The sequence below is a fragment of the Gracilinanus agilis genome, chromosome 5 (genome assembly GCF_016433145.1).
Source record: "Gracilinanus agilis isolate LMUSP501 chromosome 5, AgileGrace, whole genome shotgun sequence".
Lineage (NCBI taxonomy): Eukaryota > Metazoa > Chordata > Mammalia > Didelphimorphia > Didelphidae > Gracilinanus > Gracilinanus agilis.
In genome coordinates, this window is record NC_058134.1 from 54,675,957 (window position 1) to 54,700,911 (window position 24,955).

The 24,955-nt window shown below is 37.2% G+C and overlaps 1 protein-coding gene across 7 annotated transcripts in view; it reads right to left on the reverse strand.

Annotated features, from left to right (window-relative positions):
* Positions 1 to 24,755, reverse strand: part of RUNDC3B (RUN domain containing 3B) — a 121,418-nt gene extending 96,663 nt beyond the window's left edge. For all 7 annotated transcript variants that reach the window (XM_044679510.1, XM_044679513.1, XM_044679511.1 and 4 more), the window contains exons 1-2: positions 24,634 to 24,755; positions 3,456 to 3,571 (exon numbers count right to left, since the gene is read on the reverse strand). In XM_044679510.1, coding sequence (XP_044535445.1) covers positions 3,456 to 3,571; positions 24,634 to 24,755 — 238 coding nt within the window. The remainder of the gene's footprint in view (positions 1 to 3,455; positions 3,572 to 24,633) is intronic.
* Positions 24,756 to 24,955: the final 200 nt, after the last annotated feature.

A 24,955-nucleotide genomic window follows, 5' to 3' on the forward strand; every position in this document is an offset into this window, starting at 1 on the left:
GCTTTCCAAATGCTCATAGATGGCTTGTACAATTTCTGACAAAGAGCTTTTTACCAATGAGAGCTGTCCAACAATTAGAATGGGTTCCATTGTGAGATGGTCAGCTCCTTATCACTGGAAACATTGACGAGAAGACTTCATGCATGAGCATCTCTAAGAAATAACATAGAAGGTATTGCTGCAGTAGGTAAGATGTTAGTAAGTGACATTAATATTGAACCCTACTTCCATGATCTCATTTGGTCTTCATAACAGTAAAGCATTATAGGCATTAATTAATTCTATTTCACAAATGGGGGTGAGAGGCAGGGTCATACAGTGGATAGAGTCTTGGCAGAGGAGTCAGGGAGAGCTGGGTTCCAGTCCTATCTTTTACACATACTAATTCTGTCATCATGGAGTAGCCATTTCGGACTTTCAGTGTTCTGGGAGTGGTGGTACACACCTATAATTCCTACTACTTGAGGGCTTATGGATTCCGTTAACTCAGGAGACCTGCTAATATAGTGGACTAAAACCATTGGCTATCTACACTGTTTGGCATTAATATGGTGAGTCTTTGGGAATGGTGAGGGAAGAGTAAGTGATTGGGATGAACTAGTCTAAGCCAGAAAACAGTAAAGTCAAAGCTACCATGATGAATGAAGTGGGGCCAGGCCTGTGAGTAGTCCCTGAATTTCTCAGTGAAATAGGGAGACTCAGACTTAAAAAAAAACCCAACAATAATTTTCAGTGTCTTAGTCAACTTAATAAAAAATACAAAATTAGAAAACTAAACCTTAGAGAGATTAACAGTCATTGAAATAGCAAATAGCAGAGGCAAGATTTGAAACCAGACCTTGATCCCAAATTCAGCTCTCTACATACTCAGCCCTTTTACCTCTCTCTAGATTGACCCTGTGAGATCCCTTTAAATGTAAGATTCTGATTCTGTTATTCTATGCTTCTAAATTTATGATTTTAGGCTTTTTTCTAGTAATAAAGGATAATCTGTCAATGAGTTCTGGATAACTGATTCAATACTATAATCAGATTAAAACATCCATGGCCAAAGAATCTCCCTGGGCCTCAGTTTCTTAATTTGTAAAATGAGATTGAGTGACTAGTTGGCCTCTAAGATCCCTTTCAGATTTGTAGCTAATTCTACTTTAATCATGGGAACTGGGCATCTCTTTCCTCAATATCAGGGATTTTTTAAAAAGTTACTCTTTCAGCTTTCAAGTTCACTTGTTCTGAAACAATCTATCATGTATAAAGTGGGCCTGTTCCTTCCTGAGGAAGATGGTGAAATGGATAGAGCACTAGAATTAAGAGTCAGGAAAACCTGAGTTCACATCCTGCCTCAGATTCTTACAATTGTGACTCTGAGCAAGTCATGTAACTTCTCTTGGCCTCAGTTTCCTCATCTATAAAATGAGGATAAGAGAACCTACTACCCAGGATTGTGAGGATAAAATGAGATACTTGTAAAGCACTTTGCAAACCTTAAAATGGTATATAAATTCTAGTTTCTGTTATTATTATTATTTTCTTACCCTACTATATTGAAATAAGTGGTAGTTTTAGAGATATTAAATGTGATAAAGCCAAGAAAATATACATCCTGAATTTTAATTTTTGTCAAGGTGCCAAGAATTATTCAGGTTTTGTATAATATATACATACATAATATATAAAAGCCACTCCAACTACCCCAAAATGGAAAAGTCATTCATGATCCATTAGAAAACTAAAAAGTGGAAATGACTATACTATTGTCCCTATCAGGAAGGTCCTTTAAAATTTCTCTCAAAGTTAGAGATTATTTATTTCACAATTCATAACTATACTTATCCCAATCTCCCAATGATTTATAGTGACTAAGAGAATGACAGAAACACAAAGTAGCAGATTATTGATCATGTATCATTATTCCTTGGCTATAGTGGGAATATCATTGGAAAATCTGACTTTCCTCCTGGTCCTATAATTTGCTGTTACTACTTGGTTACCTAGGAATTCTCATTTTTGTTATTCTCCTAAATTAAATTTATTTAATCAATTCTGAGACAGTGTTGACATTATTATAAGATAAGAGAGTCTCTTCTGAAATAATTGGTTTTGTTCCTGAAAAAATAAACATGGTTATCAGAGAGGGACTCTCTTCCTGGTCCAAGCTCTTTAGCACCCACCTGGCTCCAGATATTTTTTTCTATGATGTATATACAGCATATAAGTTCCTAAGTAGTGAAGGGAACAAGCATTTATTAAATACCTACTATGTGCCAGGCATTTTGCTAAGAGCTTTGTGAAAATTATCTTTGTTGATACCTACCCTGTCCCATTTTACAGAAGAAGAAACAGAGACAGAGGCTAAGTGACTGATAGGGTTACACAGTTAGTAACTGTCTGAGGTAAGATTTGAACTCAGGTCTTCCTGACTCCAGAAAGTCCTCTATCTACTGTACCACTTAGCTGCCTTCTTGAAGACTTCTTAAATCAACTCTATAATAGAACCTAGTCACTTTGATTCCATGTTCTTTTATCACCCTCAAAATGAGAAAAAAAATTAATATTTCAACTTCTGGAAAGCAGAATGCTAATTTCTGAAACTGTCACTAATAATGCAAAGGTAACCCGCCAAAAACAGTTTTATCTGAGTAGAAATAACATTACTTTTAGTTTCTTTTGAACACTTAGAGAATGGTAATTTTTAAAGAAATGTTTGCAATTTCAAGGGGGTAATGAAATGTTTTTAAATGAAGCTATAAAGAGTTTTATGCTACATAATGAATGTCATGAAAAGTATATTTTACCTGTATCTGTGCGGGTTGCATTAGTATCTGATGAGACTATTTCTAACTTTTGAGTTTTCTGGAATCTTTAATATAGATGTTTTCTATTTATAAAGACTGATTTCTCTGAAATGAATAAAAGTCAAACACTACTCACATAACCCCTTTTTTATCCGGTGCTAACACATTTATAATTTTTCAAGTCCAAGGAAATAGAGGCAAAGAACAACCAATAATATCCCCCAAATGCCCTCATCTTATAGGTCTTTGATGAGATGTAGTTAACAATCATCCCTTACTTAAAGTTATTATGTATTGTAGTGTAAACCCTAGCTTGGATTTGAGTTCCTTTTTTTTAGGGAAAATTGCTTTCTTGCTCCATCTACTTGAAAATTGCTTTATTTCTCTTTCTACTTGACAAATACACTCTACTTTCCACTTTGTTCAAGAGATGAGAGTAAGTTGGTCTGGGAGCACTGATTCAAGAATTTCTACAAGCAGGACTCTCCATCAATTACTTTCCAGCTCGGGAGTATTTAAATCAGTTTCTCATTTCACAGGGATGTAGCATCCTCAGGCCCCCAATACACTCAATTATATGGATCAATTTAAAACATTTAATTCAGCATAAAGAAAAAACATTCTGGGGTAGGGGAAATAAGGTGGGGAGTTGGCACTTACCTTTTAGCCGATGACTTAGTATCTGTTCCAAAATAGCAGCGAAATTGTTAAATTCCGGGGATGAGTCATCAATCGTCTCAAAACAGGATCGGTCAATCAGGGTCTTGACAGAAAATCTAGGATGAAACAGTGGCATTATTTATGCTTTGTCTTTTCATTCACACAAATCAAGGCAGGACCATTAATTAAGCACCTACTATGTGCTGTGTACTATTTATTATAAGTACTGGAAAAAAAAAGAAAAAGTTGGGGGAACTTCTTGGGAGCAGAATAAGTTAGAAGGGGAATGAGTCCTCAATATGCTATTTATATGTTTGTAAAATTTGTAAACTGTGTAAATATGTGGAACGCCTTGGTTCAAATCCCCTCTCCTATACATAAATACACATAGCTATGAATACATAGTATAATTTTTATACTTTATAATTCTTAAAACATTACATTGACATCAACTGTAACTCCTGTTATAAAGAGACACTCATTCTTAGAGCTGAAGCAGCTCTATAAATATACTCTCCAAACAGAAAATGTTCCCTCCAAGTTATTTATTTGATCATTCTGTCAGGTTCTTAATTTGTTCTTTGAGCCTAATGGCAAGGATTTCAATCACTTGTCTATTCAAGGCATAGACCAAGTGAATTAATCAGCTCCATAAAAAGCCCTCTGGCCTCACTCCTGGTACGCTTTTTTGAATAGTACAATCATGGACTACTGAATATGGCCTCAAAAATTAAAACATTAATATCAGAATTTGGAGCTTTACTTCCACATGTTTTGTTTAGAGTATACAATAAAATAACTGGCTGTGAGCATATAAGCAGCTCCCTGCAAAGATTTTCATGAGCTATCAGTAAATGGAAATTAGTAAGGTTTCTTCCTCTAGCGTTTCTTATTTTTAAAATGAATTCTGCTTTCAAACAAAGGTGAAAAGCCTTTAAATTGGGCTAACCTCATTACAACATGGGTTGAGAGCCTCTACCAAGCAGGAATCTATAAGAATAAGGATTAGGCTTCATTCTCATTTTGGGTTGAACTCCTTATGAAATTATAAGGTTAGCTGAAATGAAAAAAAAAAATACCGTGAACAAAAATAACCATCTTTTAAAAGATAGAAAAGCTAGGTGATCAGTTTGAAGACTGATTTTTTCAAACCCATGGGGCAAAATACCATTATTTTTGAGTTCCAAATGGGGTGCTTACGTTTAAAATGTTATATACTTAATAAAAGTCATTTTCTAAGCCTTTGGCATTTCTGATTCAAGGCTTGTTATCTTGATTTATTTCCCCCCTGAAAGTGGATTCCTTACTGATTCATGGTTATATGTCAAACTTTATGAGAAAATTGTTTAATTTGAATCCCTTAATAGACAAAAAGAAAACCGACCCTACCTACATTGAAAATAATTTTTGAGTGACCCTGTTCTTCCAGGTCATTAAACATTTCTCAGAATGAATGAGATGAGGCTGCCTCATCCTCATTCTGGCAGATATATGCTTGATAATTGTCACTAGATGCCATTATTTACCATGGCATTCATCCATTTGGTATCCAAAGTGTAAAATTTGAGTATATCATAGTTTCTCTCCTAGGCACCATCCCTAGAGAAGACAAAGTCTTTTGAAATTGGGTTGCCATCTTAGAGACTGCTTCCCTTAGAATGGCATGTAGAATGTAGAGTCTAAGGTGAGATGACCTAAAGGGGTACTGAGTAAGACAGCTCCACTCCCACTGAACGCTTTGGTAGTTCTGGACCCCAGAAGTTTGAGAGTAGTTTGTTATTGGCACCAGGGAAATGAAAAATAAAAATAGATACATACATACGTACATACACATATATACTCATCCATAATGGAGCGACAGGAAACTAAGTTAATGGGAAATGAACAAATGAACCATAGCCTATCACCTTGGAACCACAGCTAGTTACAAACACTTTAAAGCTTCAATGTGCTTCCATGTGGTGGTGGTAGAGGCTAAAGAAACAAATAATTTACTTGATTTAATAAAGTATAGAAGAGATTAAATGGGGAGTGAAGGTGGTAAGAGCTAAGGAATTTTTATAAACACAGGACCAGGAGAATAATGCATTACAAATCAAATACAACTCGAGGATCTGAATAAACCTACTGTTCTCAGCTACTTGTGTTAGATCTAACCCTTGCCTTTTTCCTGAGGGGATAAGCTACTACTATTTAAGGAAAGATATTAAATGAGCTATTAAATTTCCATAGCACCAGGCTTCTCAAATCCCTGTCCAACACGCTATAGCAGCACTGTCACTGTCTAGTTATGAGTCAGATGGTTTAGACATTACCTGGTTACATGTAATTACTTCTAAAATTACTTAGATTTTCCAATTGTGTTTATAACTGCCAGCTCATGGGAAATGAGTTCCATTTACAGATGTGAGAAACTTCCATCCATCTATCAGTTTGATTCTCAGAACAAATTATAAGATTTTGAAAGGCATTTGTATTGCATTTTAATAAAAATAGAGCAACTATTTAGGGGCTCAAGTATGCAAAAATCTATTACAGTGTGACATATATTTTAAACCTGGAGGTATCATTTCTAAACAATTCATTTACTGGGGGGCAGATTTACATCCAGAAGTTTTGAAATGCATTATTTCTTCAGCCATCTGGATTACCTAAAGCACTTAGCACAGCACCTGGCATACTAGGTCAGTGATGGTGAGCCTGTTAGAGACCCAAGTGCCCAAACTGCACCTTCACGCCACATGTGAGTTGCCCCCTTAACCCAGACAGGAGAGAGAGGAAGCACTCCCATTGGGCTGCCGGGCAGAGGGGTGGGTGAAGTGAAAAATGACTTCAGACTCAGTAGAGAGGGGGAGAGGAGCAGCCCCCTCCCGCACCCATGCTATAGGTTTGCCAACACAGCATTAGGTGCTATATAAATGGTAGTTATTTTTAGTATTATCTAAATACAGGTGAATGAAGAGTTAAACAGATTCAGAGAAAAGGAAAAGAAGGTAGTGCCTGAGGGAGTCTCAGGGTGCCAGTTTAGTACCAATTCTGCACTGCCCATTAGGGGATTCTCTACAAGTCTTTGCCAAGAGCTTCTTGCTGCTTCTGGAAAACAGACACAGCAGAGATAGGATCCAGTTTGTATCTCCCAACTTCATCGAGAGCTCTTTAATGATGGCTTAGGTACTAAGAAGTGGTAGAAAACTAAGATAGTGTCAGAGATTCATATGAATTTTGAGAGACATTCAACCACTGGAGGCATGAGGGATGACTTCCATTTAGTCTAAAGACAGCCTTCCTCATGGATACTAGTGAGAAGATTCTTTTTCTAAACTAAATTTTTCTCAATGATCAAGAATATCATTTTCTCCCTCCCTAAAAAAGAAAAAAAGAGAACCCTTGCATCAAATATATGACAGTCAAGCAATGTGTGTGTGTGTGTGTGTATATTCCCACAATGGCCATGCTCAAACTAAGCCTCATTCTGCATATTCCTTTGCCTCTTTATTAGAAAGAGGGCAGCACTCTTCATTATTGATCTGCCAGGGGTAGTGGTGGATCAATGCTTTGAAATTCCTCAAGTCTTTTGAATCTGTTTGTTTTTACAATATGGTTGTTATCATATCACTTGTTTTCTTGGTTCTTTTTTTTTTAATTTTTTTTTTTAGAACCCTTACCTTTGGTCTTGGAGTCAATACTGTGTATTCGCTCCAAGGCAGAAGAGTGGTAAGGGCTAGGCAATGGGGGTCAAGTGACTTGCCCAGGGTCACACAGCTGGGAAGTGTCTGAGGTCAGATTTGAACCTAGGACCTCCCGTCTCTAGGCCTGGCTCTCAATCCACTGAGCTACCCAGCTTCCACCTTTCTTGGTTCTTAATGAATAAATTCTTTTTAGGTTCAACAGACCCTCTAAATCAGGGTTTCTTAACCTTTTTCATGTCATAGGCCCCCAAAGTGGTCTGGAAGCTTCTGGGTGGGCTCCTTCTCACAATATCATTTTCAAATGCATAAAATAAAATACATAATATTACAAAGGACACTAATTATGTTAAAATAAAATAATAAAAATAATTTTAAAAAAGGTAATCAAGTTCATGGATATCAGGTTTAAAAACCCATGATTTAAACAGAATGTATGTTGAAGCAACTAGGTGGCTCAGTGGAGAAATAGCCAGGCCTGGAGTCAAGAGGACCTGATTGAAAATCTGGCTTCAGACACTTCCTAGCTGTGTGACCCTGGGCAAATCACTTAACCCCCAATGCCTAGTCCTTACTGCTCTTCTGTCTTAGAAGTGATACTTTTTATTGATTCTACGACAGAAGATAAGGATTTTTAAATAAATAAACAGAATATATGAGAGTGAACACAAATGCTTACATAATTCAAAAGTACTTGGTGATTGAAAAAATGAAAACCATTCATGGGTTGATGTCAATTTAGAAGGAGATTTTTACCAGTGGAGTGACCCAAGGGGCCCCTTGCTACTTAGGGAGTGATTACTTTGGTTTACCACAGTTTAGAAGGGGCATTCATAGATGAGATGGAAAGAATCCAGAGGAGATTAGCCAGGACAGTCAATGGTTTCAAATCTATGCCATAAGAAAGTCGGTTGAATTGGGGATGCTTGATCTAAATTGAGAAGGTTCATGGGGGACAGGAAAGCTATCTTCAAAAATCTAAAAGGTGGAGGGCATCTAGGGGGGCACAGTGGATAGAGTGCCAGGCCTGGAGTCAGGAGGATCTGGGTTCAAATTTGGCTCTGGCTACTTCTTAGCTATGTGACCCTGGGCAAGTCACCTAACCCCAATTGCTTAGCCCTTGCCCTTCTGTCATAAAATTGTTACTAAGAAGGAAAGTAATGGTTTTAAAAAAAAAAAGGATCTAAAAGGCTGACAAGTGGCAGAGGCTTAAGACTTGTTTTGTTTAGTCTCAGAGGGAAGAACCAGGAAGAATGGGTGGAAATTGAAAGAGTGGTGAACTTGGGTTTGATATCAGGGAAAATTCTCTGAAAATAGAATTTGCTGCCTTGGAAGTACTGGGTTCTCCTTTGCTAGAGGTCTTCAAACAGAGAATAAATGACCACTTCTCAGCTATGTGATAGGAGAGCCATGAATCAGACTTCATGGATGCCAAAGTCTCTTTAATTCTACAATTTTTCAATTTTTAGATTCAGTTGAACTATACTTCTGTTAAGCCAGAATTCAAGATAGATCAGAAATAAATAGTTTAATTATTCTGCTGTACAAATTCACACCTTACCCAGCAGGTCCTCTATACTACTTTTCCTATGGATTCTATGAGGCTGTCCAATTAGTCTTAAAATTACTTGGTTTTTATGTTACTTTAGAAAGCTCACCTCCTTGGAGGACCTTCATCCAATAAGGACATTATCTTTCCCCTATCTGCCTTGCTCCCCAAGATGGTGAACAGAAAGAAGGTAGGGGGATGGTGTGGAGATGCAACAAAGAAATGAAACAAAAACAGAGATGAAAGAAATGAATTTTTCTTCCTGATAACTGCTCTGATGTTTACTTTGGGTAGAGGCAGAGCTTCTAGTTCAAATAATATGTGGAGATAAACTGTGGATTTTGATGATTTCTCTTTTTCCTAAAACTATAGATAAGTTCTCCCTCTCTCTATATATATATATATACATATATATATATATATGTATATAGACAGACAGACAGACAGACAGACAGATAGATAGATAGATAGACAGACAGACATAGATAGTGACAGAGAGACAGAAAGAGAAGTAGAGAGAGAGAGATAGACATAGATATAGACATAGATATGATAAAATTTCATAAATTTAGACTTTTTTTGAGGATGAGGAGAAGGAAAATAGTGAATAGATACAGTGAATTAAGGATAAAGGAACACTGTCTGGATGACAATTTCTGCTTCTTACCTATCTTTTCCATAGCCCGCTTAGTCCTTTTACCGACTGAGAAATTTTATTTTATCCCTTTGCCCTGGAGATGATCAAGCTCTGGGTAACTGATTCATGCTAAGCAAATAAATAGAAGTCTAATTCATAAACAAGAAATGATCATTTGTTAATCTAAAATATGACTTAAAGCCTGGCATGCCCATATATAGTCCCTATTTCTAATTCAATCCAATAGGCATTTATTCAATGATGTGTGCTTAGTATGGGCACCCCCTTCTGGGTACCAGTGACTGGGGAAGCTTGATTAATAGCAGAATGTTGTTTGATGTGTATGGAACAAAAGGAGAATTGCACTGAGCTATGGAAGCTTTGAGAAAAATTTCGTATCTACTATAGGACTGTCTATCTCACATACAGGAACAACAATGTATAGCTGCTCCAGTGGATCTTTACTCTATAGTTCTTTTTTTGGGGGGGGGGATCCAAGAGGGGGAACCATTCTGCCTTGAATTTCTCATTGTGTTATTCTTCCAATATATGTGTAAGTTACAGTCTCCAATTTAATAATTCAACCTATATCATCTATAATCACAATCTACCCTCCACTGATTACTAACAATTAAGGAGGTAGTCTGGTGGGCTATTCACAGGGAAAGGACACTGGACTTGAACTCAAGAGGCTTGGATCCTATCCCAACAATTAGCTGTGTAGTTATCGGCTCACTAAGCCTCAGTTTCCACATTTCCAAAGTGAGGGTAATGATACCTGTATCACCATCCTCACAAAGTTGTTGTGAAATAAGGTTAAACACTATAGCTATCATATGGACTATTATCTTTAAAGATGCTTCTTTTTGATTTTTATGCAGTGAAATTGGTATCAAATATATTGCTGTTCCTGTATCTTGGGACAAATCTTAAAATGCCAGTTAATAACTGATACTTTATACAATTTATTTAGTCTAATCCTGCCAATAGCCCTGTGTGGTAAAATTACTACAGATATTTTGGTCACAATTTTATATTTGAGGAAACTGAGGCTCAGAGAAATTGAGTGACTTGCTAAGGGATACATAGACAGTAATACTCTGAGGTGGGATTTGAACCCAAGTCTTCCTGACTCTAGCAATCTGTTATATTAACTACTTATTATTGTCTAATTATTATTATCTTATTATTATCTTATTGTTAGGCCCAACTCTGCCTACTATCATGAAAAGACTAAAGAAGAGAGTACCTTTTTTCTAACACTTACTTTCTGTCTTAGAATATATATTGATTTTAAGGCAGAAGAGTGATAAAGGCTAGGCAATGGGAGTTGAGTGATTTGCTCAGAATTGCACAGCTAAGAGGTATCTAAGGCTAGATTTGAAACCATGGCCTACCCTTTCCAGACCCAGATCTCAATCCTTGAGATACCTAACTGTCCTCTGAGGGATTACTTTCAAAGAAGTGTATACTTATGTCAGCAAACAATATTGTCTACTATAATTTTTTAGAGGAAATGCTTTAATTAATAAAAAAATCTGAATCACTGTGCCAATTGTTTGGTTAATTACCTTTTGACTAGTACTTCAGATTCCTTGAAAATTGTTTTTCCTATATAGTTGGAACGTTTTTACTGCTCCCCACTCCACCTTTCTCCTAGTGCGAGACTGGGTGAAGAAAGGGAGAAGGAAAAAGCAAGCTGCTTGTCAAGATTAATTTATTTTGCAAATTTCCTCCCTTAAGAAAAAAAAAAGCAAGGCTTGGAAATGACTGCAGAGAACTTTTATACATTTGAAGAATTTATAAAAATTAAACAATGCTCTCAAAATTAAATGGCAGGTTAAAATGCATGGAAACATTGTGCAGATGAAATTGGAGTGGCACACAGAAGAGACGAAATCTACAATTTTTTCTAAGAAAAGAGAATGCCCCTGTATTACATGTGCTCCATTAGGCAGTTCCAATAGAATCTCATGTAAAATTTAAATACCAAAGAGATGCATTTTTTTCTCTAATCTAAAAAAGACTTGAAAGTTGCTTTTAAAAGATTCTTGTGACATTTAGAGCATTTTCTCATTAAAAATGCTTATTTTCTTCCATTAGAGAATAGAAATGTCCAATAATCTAAAATAGGGATTCTGAACCATTCTGGTGTCATGGACTCCTTTGTAAGTGTTTGATGAAGCCTATGAACCCCTTTTCAGAATAATGGTTTTGAATGCATAAAATTTTACTAATGATATTGCAATAATAATTACCAAAATATTTTTGAAAGCCAAATTCACAAATGATAGGTTAAGATTTATTTTTAATCAAACAATATCCAAAAAAATTAGAGCTTTGAATGAATAGTAATACTATGAAAAGCTGAGACACTGAACCTGGAATAAATTAAATTCAGTAAACATTCAGCTGAAGTCCATCTCTGATGCTTCATTCTGGCAAAGAAATGACTGATATCTTTAAGAAGTCAATGAAACACAGGAGCTGGCAAGCCCTACTGTACTACAGAAGCTGCACATATGGCCCCTGTTATCAGGCTAAATCTAATTTTCAAGGACCAACTTAAACACATAAGAACTTAATTACTAGCAGGCTGGCTACATGGTGGTGAGCTCTTTGGCTATGGCAAACCTCTAAAACACAGGTTGCCATTTTGTACTTAAAAGTACAAAATGGCCTTCAGATCTGTGATATTCTCTTCTATTTCTTCAGTAATGCCAGGGGAGGAGGGAAAGGGGCTAGTAAACACTAAGGATCACAGTTTTTCAGCTGTCTTCTCTGTTGACACTCCAAATGTGAAATCCTTTGTCTAGTGAGTGAACACATTACTGGATGATCTGAGTCAAATTATTTTTGACATTCTTGCTATGAATAAAAATTAAAGAGGAAAGACCATCTTTCCATTTGGTTAAAATGGGTTCTCCTTGGATAGGGAGAAAGAAAATAATGCTTTTTATTGTTCATTCAAAGGTAATAAGGGGCATCACCTTAATACGTACTTTGTATAGTACGCAATGGTCATTTGTAAAAAGATTATTGTTAAAATAATTGCAGTTTATGTACCAGATTTTATTTTATAGTAGAGTTTCTTAAACTTTTTTGTGTTATGGCCCATTTAGTAATCTAGTGAAGTCTATGAAGCCCTTCTAAAAATAATATTTTTAATGTAAAAAACACATAGGCTACATCAAATTATAAAGGAAATAAATTATATTTGAAATGTTGTTATTGGAACATCTGAAAAAGAAGTTTATGAACCTTAGGCCCCTAGTACAGAGGATAGAGAAGCAGAGAAATTTCATAGGGAGCCTAAGACTCTTAAAATTACATCAACATATATTAAAATACACTATGGTGACTTTAGTAAAAAGGTAGGATATAGGAGGGGGAAAACATGGGAAAAGATACTGAAGAGTAAGGAAGAAGAGAAGCCAAAGGCTTGTAGAGCACGAAACCATACCACATCTACATGTCATGAATACTATTTTCAAAAAGAAAGTCATGAGGTATTAGATATGGACAGCATAATGTCACAAAAAGAAGTGAAATCAATTTTATGCTAATATGCAAGAAATGACTAATCAATTTGGAAGTCATTTCCAAATCAGTAGTCTATGTACTACTATGTATCAGTATTATCTAAATCAGTACTATGTACTACAAACCACTAACATTTAGAAGAAAGATCAAAATCAACATAAAGTTCAAAGAACAAAAAAACATAAATTGCCTAATTGAAACTAACTACAACATTATCTAGTCAACCATTAATGCTGAAAAACAGGAAATGGATAAAAGAACAGACATTAACACAGTTTCCCAAAGCAGTATATCAAATGCAAAATCAATTGGTTGAGATATCATGGCAGAGGGATAGAGGGCTTGATTCCAGGACATGAAGACCTCAATTCAAGTCCAATTTCTGCTATAACTGTCTATGTGACTTTGGACACATCACAACTTTTTAGTGCCCCAGGGAAATGTCTAAGATTGTGAGTTGTTAAGTGCTGATCTACACTGGTAGAAGTTTTCTCACCCAGAGTTCCCCATTTCAAGAGGAAAAAGGCTCTGTAAAAAAATGTACAAGATACAATGGATACTAGACAGAAAACAAAGATTAAAAAAATCATGGTCCTGGCCCTCAAGGACCATATCATAGGACATCAAGCAGGTAGAAAAATTATTAGAATACAAAGATAGAATGGTTGATAGGTATGTAAGAAATGTACAAAATACCTTCCTGACCACTGGAAAACTTGGTACAAAAATCATCATTCTCAATAATATCTTGAATACTTAACACAGTGATATATGAACTAGATAAAGCAGGGCATATCCAATATGATGGCATCTGATTCAAGTTGTGTGTGTAATTTCCATTTATACATAGACATATGGATATATGTTTATACACTCATGAAATTTTTGGCTACTTAGCTGTAAAAATCATGCTGTGGCCAAATAAGACCTGTGTTGTGGGGTTGAGATCTACCTGGTTTATTCTATTTAATAGTTTTGAAACTATTAACCAGCACATTTTATGCTCAACTATCCATTTTATGCAGAATATTTCCTAAATCTACCTCTCTAGCCTCAAGCTTTTTTTTCTTGAGCTACACAACACATCCCATTAGCATCATCATCACCACCACCATTATCATCATTTATAAAAATCCTGCCACATCTGGAATTCAACATGTCCAAATACAACTTGCGTGATGTTGAACCAAGTCATTTCCCTTCTTCCTTATCAGTAATATGACACAATTGGACTTGATGAGATTTCTAAAATATTATCTAAAGTAGGCCCCAAAACTACTACTCCCTCCTAAGTTCTCTAATTCGGTGAGAGGCACCATTTCCCCCAGCAACCCCAGAGAAAAAATTTCTCAGTCTTTTTGACTCCTATTCTCTCCATATCCCATTATTAAATTCTGTTTGGTGAATTGCTTCTTGCCTTTTCATTAATCAATTATTAATTGATCAATACACATTTATTAAGTACCTAATATATGGGTCTGTGCTAAATGCTGAAGATACCAAAAAAAAAATGCAAAAGATAGTTCCTGCCTTCAAGAAGCTGACAATCTAAATAGCTACTATCCCTCAAGCATTCCCATTTAGGACTATTACATTAAGTTCCTAACTCATCTCTCTCTCCTCAGCCAGCCTGTTCCTGTTGTAATCCTTCCTATATATTGCTGATAGATTTCTTTTAGTAAAGTGATCCTGTCACTTCCAGGTTTAAAAAACCTTCCTGGATCCTTATTGTATAACTTATTTCACTATTTCCTTATCTGTACTCAGTGCTCTAACCAAATTCCCTCTCTATTTTTAGAAGTCATCCTTTCCCATTTTCATGTCATTCTCTCTACCTAAAATGCTCATAGACCTTTCCTCCATTTTTATCGGTCAAAATCCTATCTCATGATCCAGCTCAAAGGTCATCTCCCTCCAGCCTCACTTAGTTTCCTTATGAGAATTCTCTACGACTCTCAATTATGGGGATATAAAATAGAAGGAAAACACAACACTACAGTCTCTGAATTATGAGACCACATTTAAAAGTAACTATAAAAAGAAATCCTAAAGTTCATTTTCCTGATGAGCCATTCTACTGAGAACAATATATTGTATACCCTTCACTGAAATAAGAAAAAAGGAAGGTGCCCATTTGCTCATCTTGTCTATACTCCAAAAGTGTAAGCCAAGAATTGAAGTTCCATCTGTGTCAGTCAGATAAGGATTCCAATCATGGATGTCCTTTATTTTGCAAGCAAAATCAGCCCTCATGAGTGACTTGACTTACAAGATGAAGAGAGAGAAGGAATTCTCATAGCTTTTAACAAATTCATTTACAGAAAGTCCAATGAACTACATTGATAGGTTAAAGAAATAGCCAGCAGCACTGAGTATGTAGAGCCAGAGATAGACCAAGTTGCCAGAGGTGACTATAGAAACAATAAAAGCAACCAATGAAATTTCACAGCTCAGCATTACACTGTTCTCTTCCTGCTCAAGTTTTCATAGAGTAATATGTTTGGATCTCTTCTTTGTCCAACCATCCTCTTAATATTTAATATGCTTATTTGTGTTTTATAAACTATATGGGTCTTAGTAGGGCATGTAACTTCTCAATATCCTAAATAAGACTAAAAGTTGTGAGCAGCATTTTTTTAAATTAAGGTTAAAATAAATAACACTGTAATATCATTTGTCTTCTCCATGGATGGGTGAATGGATGGAAGGAGGAAGAGAATTTGAAACTCAAAATATTTCAGTATATGTTAAAATAAAGTTGTAAAAAGGTATCAGCCCAAATTTTGTTTTTATGATCCATTGCACTGTCACTCAGAAGAACATAAGCTGTTTAAAGACAAAAGCTGTATCATTGAAAATCTTTGTGTCCCTAGTGCTTAGCAATATCTTGCTCATTCATTTTTTCTTGCTCATTCTGTGATTTCATCCATGTGGGGAATTCTTGATATGAAAACTCCCTCACTAATAGGGATTGCAAGTGCTCCAACTTAGATCTTCAGAGTTACCTGGGCATGGAAAAGTTAGGTGACTTTCCCATCTTTATTCAGCAAGTACCCCTTAAAGGTGAAATTTGAAACCAATTCTTTCCCACTTCACCACCAGCACTCTATCCAATATATCACAATGCCTTTCCCTTGACCCACAACAAAGTAGTTACTTAATAAATGTTCACTGAATTGAATATCTAACTAAAGACTCAAAAAACTTCATCAAGAATATCAAAAGGGCATAACTCATTTAGATTTAAGGGTAATTAAGTAATTTTAGTTTTCTCATCTTAAAATAAAGAGGCCAGACCACAAGATATTGGAGGTCACCTCCAGCTCTTAAAGTCTGCCATCAAAATCTTTTTTCTTCTCTTTTTTTTCTTTTTTTTTTTCCTTTTTTTCTGCTAGAAAGGAATTTTTCTAGCAATTTCCCTAGCTCTCCGGTACCTTGGACATACTTTCCTATAGCTTCCCTACATCATTTATAACCTCTTTCCATCACTTACCGGCATTTCAAAAGTTAAATTCATCTTTCAGAGTCCCTGCCTCTGACTATTCTGTATGCCAACTCACCCTTCCTCCATCCCCAGAAAACCCTACCTATTTATCTATTTCACTGGAGTCATCCGTTACCTCCATTAAGTGTTGGCACAGTGAAACCTCTCCATGGCAACAGTGGCTAGCTGGACTGTGAAATGAATATTAACTTGTAGAAAGAATGTGTGTGTGTGTGTTTTAAATCTGCGATATTGAGCCATTTCAAGATGACATTAATATTAATTGTCTTTCTTCCTACTAAATTGATAGAATTCCTATTATATAAGAATAAACCTAAGGATAAAAATTAAAACAAATCAGGAAAGCACAGACATGGTTCCCGTGGTTCAATTTAATTCGACCACTATTTATCCGGCACTAGTATTTGTTAAGCACTATAATGGAAGGTACAAAGTTCAGATTAGACACAGCTCCTGCCCTCATGGACCCAACAAGCACAAGTAACTGGGAGAAAATGATATCTGGCAGGGGCATTGTAGAGTTGCAAAGTCCCTCATTGGATCTGAGGTGGAAAAAGGAGTAAAAAGGAGCCTTAGTAGAGATGGGCAAGAAAGAACTTGGAAAAGGCTTTGCATAGAAGGTAGCATTTGAATTGGGTTTCAAAAGATGGGCAGGAAGGTGTAGAGGGGAATGGAATAGTATATTCAAAAGCAGGGAAGTGGGAGAGGTCTGGATACATCAAGGTGGCAGAGAATAATTCTGTTAAGGCTAAGGAGGAGCCATGTTTGGCTGAAGTACTCAGTAAGAGAATAGTAAGAGGCATTTCTGGGAAGGCAGGGTGGACTTGGACTGTAGAAGTTCTTGAAAGCTAGGCAAAGAAAGGCATTTTAAATTTACTCTATAGGCAGCTGGAAGTCACCAAAGACTTATGTGCTAAGGCATGACATGTCTAGACGTAGGCAATATTTTTAGGCTGGAAGTTGTAGTACTGCAGATCTATAGTGGTAGAAAGGACTTTCTACAGAAGGAGTTAAATCATAGGCCTGGATCACATGATTATAATTGTGGCTGCCAGGGTTCATGCAAGAATCAAACAAATTTGTGAAAGACCTTAGAAAACTTAAAGCACTATGTAGCAGCTTGTACCATTATTTGACCTTAGTTGTAACACTCTCTGGGTTTCTCAGCAAATTTAAACTTTTCTGACAGCAAAATAGGGGAAATTATTTACATTCCTTTTAGGAACTGTGTGAAAAAATTACTCAAAGAAATTCTAAAAATATAATTTTAACTTCTAGATCAAAAGCAGATATTTGGAAGATAGCAAAATTGATTAGTTATCATGGAATGGCATTTTTCCCTAAAATATATCCATTTCAAACCCCTAATATCATGTATTAAATTATATTCAACAAATACAACATGGTTATAAATGTGAACAGAAGGGAAAATTACTTATTTTGTGTCTGTTGAGTTGTTTCCAGTCTTGTCCAACTCTTCACGGCTCTATTTGAGGTTTTCTTGGCAAAAATATTGGAGTTGCTTGCTATTTTTTTCTTCAGCTCATTTTACAGATATGGAAACTGAGGCAAACAGAGTTAACTGAATTGCCAGGGTCATCCAACTGGTATCTAAGACTGAATTTGAATTCATATCTTCTTGATTTTTCCAGGTACAGCACCCTATCCACTTCACCATTTAGCTACCTTTACTTAATAATAATAGGTTGTATTTATATAGTTCTTTAAGGTTTACAAAGCACTCTACAGATACCTTCTCATTTTACATTTGTAATATGAGACAATCTTCTGGGGTCTCCAGGGAATTTATAGGTTATTTTCCCTTTTCTTTCAAAGGGCTTAGAGTAAACATAACATTCAGTAGAATATGTGTGGTAGTCAAAATCCTAGGATCCCTTGTACAAAGTTATAATGCCTGCTCTTTAAAATAAGAAAATTTAAAATTTCCACTGAATTAAAAATGCCCAAACTGAAGACAGTGACAAAAGAATTTAACACTTTAGTTCCTTGGAATTCTAAGTGGAAGAAAAAGAAGGAAGGCAGGAAAGAACGGCTGGATGATGAGTAACTTTGCTGACTAGGCTCTTAGGTCCTTCTTGGACTTGATCCAGAGGACTTACACCATGAATTTTCTTCTTATTCTAGTCTTATTTTTGCTGATCTCTAAATTTCAACTTGAATAGTGAACCTCTTGCCATTTTTTGTCACTCAGCCTGCTAAGCTTCCTAAGGCTCAAAAACCTTCAATATCCTCATCACTCAGTCAGTTTGCCCTTTTTCTCTGTAGCTTGTATCATATCCTGGTTTCTGGTTAAAATATTCATTGTTTCTTCTCTTCTTCCTACTACAACACATTCCAAATTGTATATACATTAAAACTGACTTAAGGGAAAGAGAAGTATGTAGGAAATCATCAAAAGTAATGAAAAACTTCTTGATATAGATTTGATGGTAACCAAATTAATTAAGCTACTTTCTTGTTGAAGTTTAATGGACCATTCTCTTATCCCATGTTGTCCCTGTTCTTCAAGACCAGATCATATTAGAAGGAACTAAATATGTTTAACCTGGAGAAAAGAGCTTATGGGAGGTATGGTAACTTTCTTTTAGTATTTGAATGGCTGCCATATTGAAAAGGGATTAGATTTAATCTGCTTGGCCCAAAAGGACAAAGCTAATAGTCATAGGTGAACTGATATCTCCTACATTTAAAACATTATAATCTACTAAGTTGGAAGGGATTGAGAGAAAGGGAAAGGGGGAAGAGAGATAATATATACAAAGCAATAAAAAGTAATTTCAAAAGGGAGAAAGTGCTAACTAATACCTAGAAGAAGAATTGGGAGGAAGAGCAATATTTTGGAAATGGTACCTAAAGTGTGTTTTGAAGGGAGATAGAAATTCTAAAGGGCAAAGGAGAGAAGGTGAGACATGGGGGGCATTTGAGACATAGTGATAGCCTAGACAAAGGCTAGGAGTGCAAGATGGAATGTCCTGTACAGAAAGTGGTCAGTACTATACAATAGACCCATTTGACTGGAATACAGAGGTTGTTAAAGGGATTAATATGAAATGAAGACCAGAACATAGGTAGAATTCAGGCTCAAAATATGAAAATTTAAATCCAGGTTTGATATTTAAATGTCAAACAAAGAGCTTATATTTAACCCTTAGAGGTCATATAGAGCCACCTTAAGGTTTATAAGAAAGGGAATGGCAAGATCAGAAATGGGTATTTGGGGGACTGATTTAGCAGTTAATGGAATGGAATGGAATGGAGAAATATTGGAGTATTTTTGCTATCATCCAGGTGAGAAGGGATGAGATCCTGAATTAGGATCAGAGCTATGAAAGGAAAAAGAAAGGAATAGATACTAAAAATATGTAATGGCAGAATCACTAGTATTTGGCAACTGCTTAGATGGAGGAGGGAATGAATCATTCAACTGACAAGTATTTATTAGGTGCCTCCTATATATCAGGCACTGTGCTAGGTTCTTTCAATGAATGAAACAATCCCTACTTGCAAGGAGCTTAAAGTCTAATGGAGAAAACAACAAATATTTAGATAAATAGATATAACGTATAATATAAAGGCATGCAAAGATCATATACAAATAGGTGAATACAGGGTCCTTTGTGATGAAGGCATTAGTGGATCAGGAGCAGCTTGGTACAAAAGAAGATGAAAGTTGTCAACCCAAGTCACTGGGAGTGGGGGTATCCTCAAAAGAAATTAGGAAGTTAGGAACCTAGTTAGAAGTTAGGATGGTTTGAGGGGAAACATTTTGGAAATATTGGCATAAAGGCAGAAATAAATGTCTAGTAGCTAGTTGGCAATGGAGAATGGGAATTCAGAAGAGAGATTAGTGTGTGTGTGTGTGTATATATATATATATATATATATANTTCAATGAATGAAACAATCCCTACTTGCAATGAGCTTAAAGTCTAATGGAGAAAACAACAAATATTTAGATAAATAGATATAACGTATAATATAAAGGCATGCAAAGATCATATACAAATAGGTGAATACAGGGTCCTTTGTGATGAAGGCATTAGTGGATCAGGAGCAGCTTGGTGCAAAAGATGAAAGTTGTCAACCCAAGTCACTGGGAGTGGGGGTATCCTCAAAAGAAATTAGGAAGTTAGGAACCTAGTTAGAAGTTAGGATGGTTTGAGGGGAAACATTTTGGAAATATTGGCATAAAGGCAGAAATAAATGTCTAGTAGCCAGTTGGCAATGGAGAATGGGAATTCAGAAGAGAGATTAGTGTGTGTGTGTGTATATATATATATATATATATATATATATATATATATATATGGAGAGAGAGAGAGAGAGAGAGAGAGAGAGAGAGAGAGAGAGAGAACGAACATAAAGATGGAAAAGGAATCAGGAAAGTGTCTTGTCAAGATCATATTTCATTCAATAAATATGTATTAAGTACCTACTATGTAAAATAGTGCTAAGGACTGAAGGGGCACTTGATGTTCCTTTAAATATGCCCTTTGCTTTCTTTATCTATAGAATAATAGCAGCTAACGCACACATATTTGTATATATATAATATAGATGTTATATATACACATAATATATACCTTCATGTGTAAGCATGCACATATTTGTATAATATGCACATGCATATCTTTAAGGTTTGCCAATTGCCTAAAATATATTATCTCATTGGATCCTCACAACAATCCTGTGAAATAGGTGCTATAATTGTGCCCATTTTACAGACAAAGAAACTGAGGTCCAGAAAGTTTAAGTGACTTGGCCAGAGGTCACAGAGCTCATCGGTGACAGAACTGGATCTTGGGCTCAGGTCTCCTATTCCATACCTCTTTTTATCATCATCTGCCTCTCAAATCAATGGAGTCACCTTGTAATAGAATAGAGAAGTCATTAGGAAGGACCCTTAAGAGATTTAGGATCTGACAATGGAACTTTAAAAGGCAAGAAGCCCAAACAAAATCCTTGCTTTGTTTATTCTGCTCCACTTAAATCAAGAACTAATGGTCCAGATACTTTTTAAATGGCCCTAAATGGCTCTCTGGAACTTGCTCAGGGCCTATCAGGACATTTGGGAAATGGCTTTCATTTCTGTATGTGGAACTTAAAGACATTTCATGTATACCATCAACCATGTTCTATTTAGGGGGATGAGAGAAAAGTTTTGGCAAGTTTGCCTCCAATGAATAATCAATGTAACATACAAACTCTAGACTCAATTCAAAACTCATTTATAAAGGGTCTACTACAAAGCTATTAAATTAAACAATGTATGCATATAAATATATATACCCATATGCACAGATATGTTTTAAATGCAGAAAGACGTGAAGATTATAAAAGTAACCAATCATACTGAAGTACAGTGATCAAAATATGTTTAAAAGAACACTTTCATGCAACTCAGGATAAGAAAGCTTTTAAATCGCTCTCCACCTGTCCATACTCTTGTGACTAGCAAATTGGCTTCATGAAAAAGGATTACACACAATGAGAAGAATCATAAACTTTATTATTTATTTTTATTTTTAAAAACTCTTACCTTCTGTCTACTGATTCTAAGGCAGAAGACCAGTAAGGGCTAGGCAACTGGGATTAAGTGACTCATCTAGGATCACACAGTTAGGAAGTGCCTAAAGTTAGATTTGACCCCACGTCCTCCCAATTGTGATATCTAGCTGCTCCAGGCCTGGACTTTAAACCTGGTAGAGTTCTTAGCGATCATGTAGCCCAGCTTCTTCATTTCACTTATGAGAAAACAGAGGTTAACTTGTCTAGATGTGTATGAGTAAGGAGTAGCTGAAAAGGGATTTAAATTCAGATCCATAGACTCCAGACCAGGAATTCCAAATCCACACTGTCACCAAATCATAGACTATTCAAACTGGAGCGAACTTTTGGAGATTATGTGGTATAACCCTCTTGTGTTAAAGATGAGAAAATTAAGATCAAGTGACCTATCCAATGTCAAAGGGTCAGAGTTGATTCCAAATCCCCTATAGGAGCTGAAGGAGCATCTTCACTAACAAAATCCCATAGTCACTCAAAGGCCAGTATTAAAGATAATCATATCTGTTTGGTTAAAAAAAATTATTCACTTTAGGAAAAAAAAACACAAGATAAGGGAACATACAATCTTCTAGAGGGTACATAGAGTAGATTGCTCAATTAGTAGACAAAGGAGATCCAATATTTTCTGCCTACTGCCAGCAAATAATAGGCAAGCAGTATTATCTATAAAATGAACAACCATTTTATATGGTTATATAAAAAACATTTTTGAAATGACCAAGTACTTTTTTCCTCTGTAAATTAAAGAGACACTGATGAACTCTGGTCTTTTTTTGGGGTGGAGTGGGGAAAGAAATCAGATTATGGCTTCATTGAAGTAGGGAAATCCCAATGAGGAAATTTCCTCTAACAATTCAATTTGGCTGCTGCTTTGCAATTAATAATAATAAAAATAGCATTTATGTAGAGCTTTAAGATTTACAAGTGCTTTGCATATGTTATTTCATATGAGGTAGTGCTATTATCCTTGTTTTACAAATATGGAATCTGAGACTGAGAGGGCAAGACTTGTCCAGGATCTGAAGCAAGATTGGAGCTCAGATCTTCCTGATTCCAAGTCCAGCACTCTATTCACTGTACCACTGAGTTTGCTTTCTAATAGACTCAGAAGGTCTCAGACTGGAGGCACAGAGGTTAGGGAATTTCCTCAGGGGCTCCCAGTCAGTATTTTGTCAGAGGTGGTACCTGAATTTAGATATTCTGAGTACTGAGGTTGCTCTATCCACACTGACTCTTACATGATGACATGCATCATGCATAATAACTCTGGCACAGGAACTTTTTTTAAAACTCTTACCCTGTCTTAGAATCAATACTGGGTATTGGTTCCAAGGCAGAAGAGTGGTAAAGGCAAGGCACTGGTGGTTAAGTGACTTGCCTAGGGTCACACAACTAGGAAGTGTCTGAGGTCAAATTTGAACCCAAGACCTCCCAACTCTGGGCCTGACTCTCAATCCACTGCGTCACCCAGCTGCCCCTCACAGGAACCTTTAAAACTAAAATCCACCACAAGAAAGCTCTGCCTGGTATAGAGCTAAATAGAATTAAGAGAGATGTATATCTGGACATATGCTATGTAACTTGCTCAGGGCCACATAGCTAGCAAATGTTTGAGACAAAATTGTAACTTAGATCTTCCTGACTTCAAATCCAGCCCTCTACCCACTCAGTCTGCATCTAACAGAAACAGAGGGTGGCAGACTGGAGGCAGAGATAGATAAAGGGATTTGTCCAGGTTTCCCACTATTTGTCAGGGTTCAGATTTTCCAGGCACCCCTCCCCTTCTGATTAAACCCACCGCTGTTACTTTCTTAAAAGCCAGTTAGGGAAAAATGATTGGAATGTCATTCCGTTATTTACCTCTGCCCTCCTTTCCTTTGAAATAACTGCACCCAAAGTATTCCTTTGCTCCAGCTCAGGAGCACCTCTTAAATCGAGGCTGCACCCCTATATGTACAACTACAACAGGACATGAAGTTTTAGTGCCTGTTTGTCCTGGTCCTAACAGTCTGGAATATGTCCCTCATTATCCGTCCCCCTGCCACAGTCAGGCCTGGAGCAAGTAAGGGTGTCTCAGGCCCTAAAGGAGGTTGGATGGGTGTCCCCTAAGAAGGCACCCTGGACCATTCCACTGTTGTGACCTTCTCTCTTGGCTCCCAGGAAAGAAGATGGGGAAGGGGGGGGGGGGGAAACCCTGAGCTGCAGGCCAAGGGGAAGAAAGATAACTAGAAGGAGGCTAAATTTTCTTCCTCCCTGGAAATCAGGCCTCCCTTTCACCTGGCCGGCAGTGAGGTGGGGCGGGGGAAGGTGGGCCAAGAGGAGGCGGCAGGTAACGCAGCTTCATAGGGGGAGGGGAGAAAGGGAAGGGAACGGAAGGGAGCAGGCGGCGTGAGCAGCTGGAGTAAGAAAAGCCAGCACCAGGGGACCTGCCAATCGGCAAATGAAGCCACCGGCTCCTCCTCCCGTCTGGTCCCTGCAGAGGGATGCTCCCTCTCTCTGAGGGGCTCCAGGGAGCAGGAGCAGGAGGAGGAAGGGGAGGAGAAGGAGAGAGAGAAATCCCAGGGAAGCTTCACCTGCAGCCAGAGCTCCCCCGCCCACCCCTGCCCCTGCCCAGCTTCTTCTCTGCTTCCTCCTCAGCCCGCTCCCAATCGGCCCTGGGCTTTCTTTACCTGCACACGGTGATTAGGTTCCTCCTCTCCACTGCAGCATTGCGGGCGTTTAGGCTCTTCTTGCAGCTGCTGCTGCCGCCGCCACGGTTCACGCTCAGCCCCCCCAGGCTCAGGGAAGCCATCGCCAGCTGCTTCCCCGCGCCCCCTTTGTCTCCTGCAGCCCCCTCCCGTCCCTTATCTCCAGCGCTCCCGGGCCGGGTTCAGCGAGCAAGGGGCTCGGGCTGGAGGACAAGGAGAAGAAGATAAGCCTGCCGAGGAGGGATGCCGGCGCCAGGAAGAAGCTGGGAGCCAAGCCGGCCTCCCGGCTGCAGCCGCTCCTACC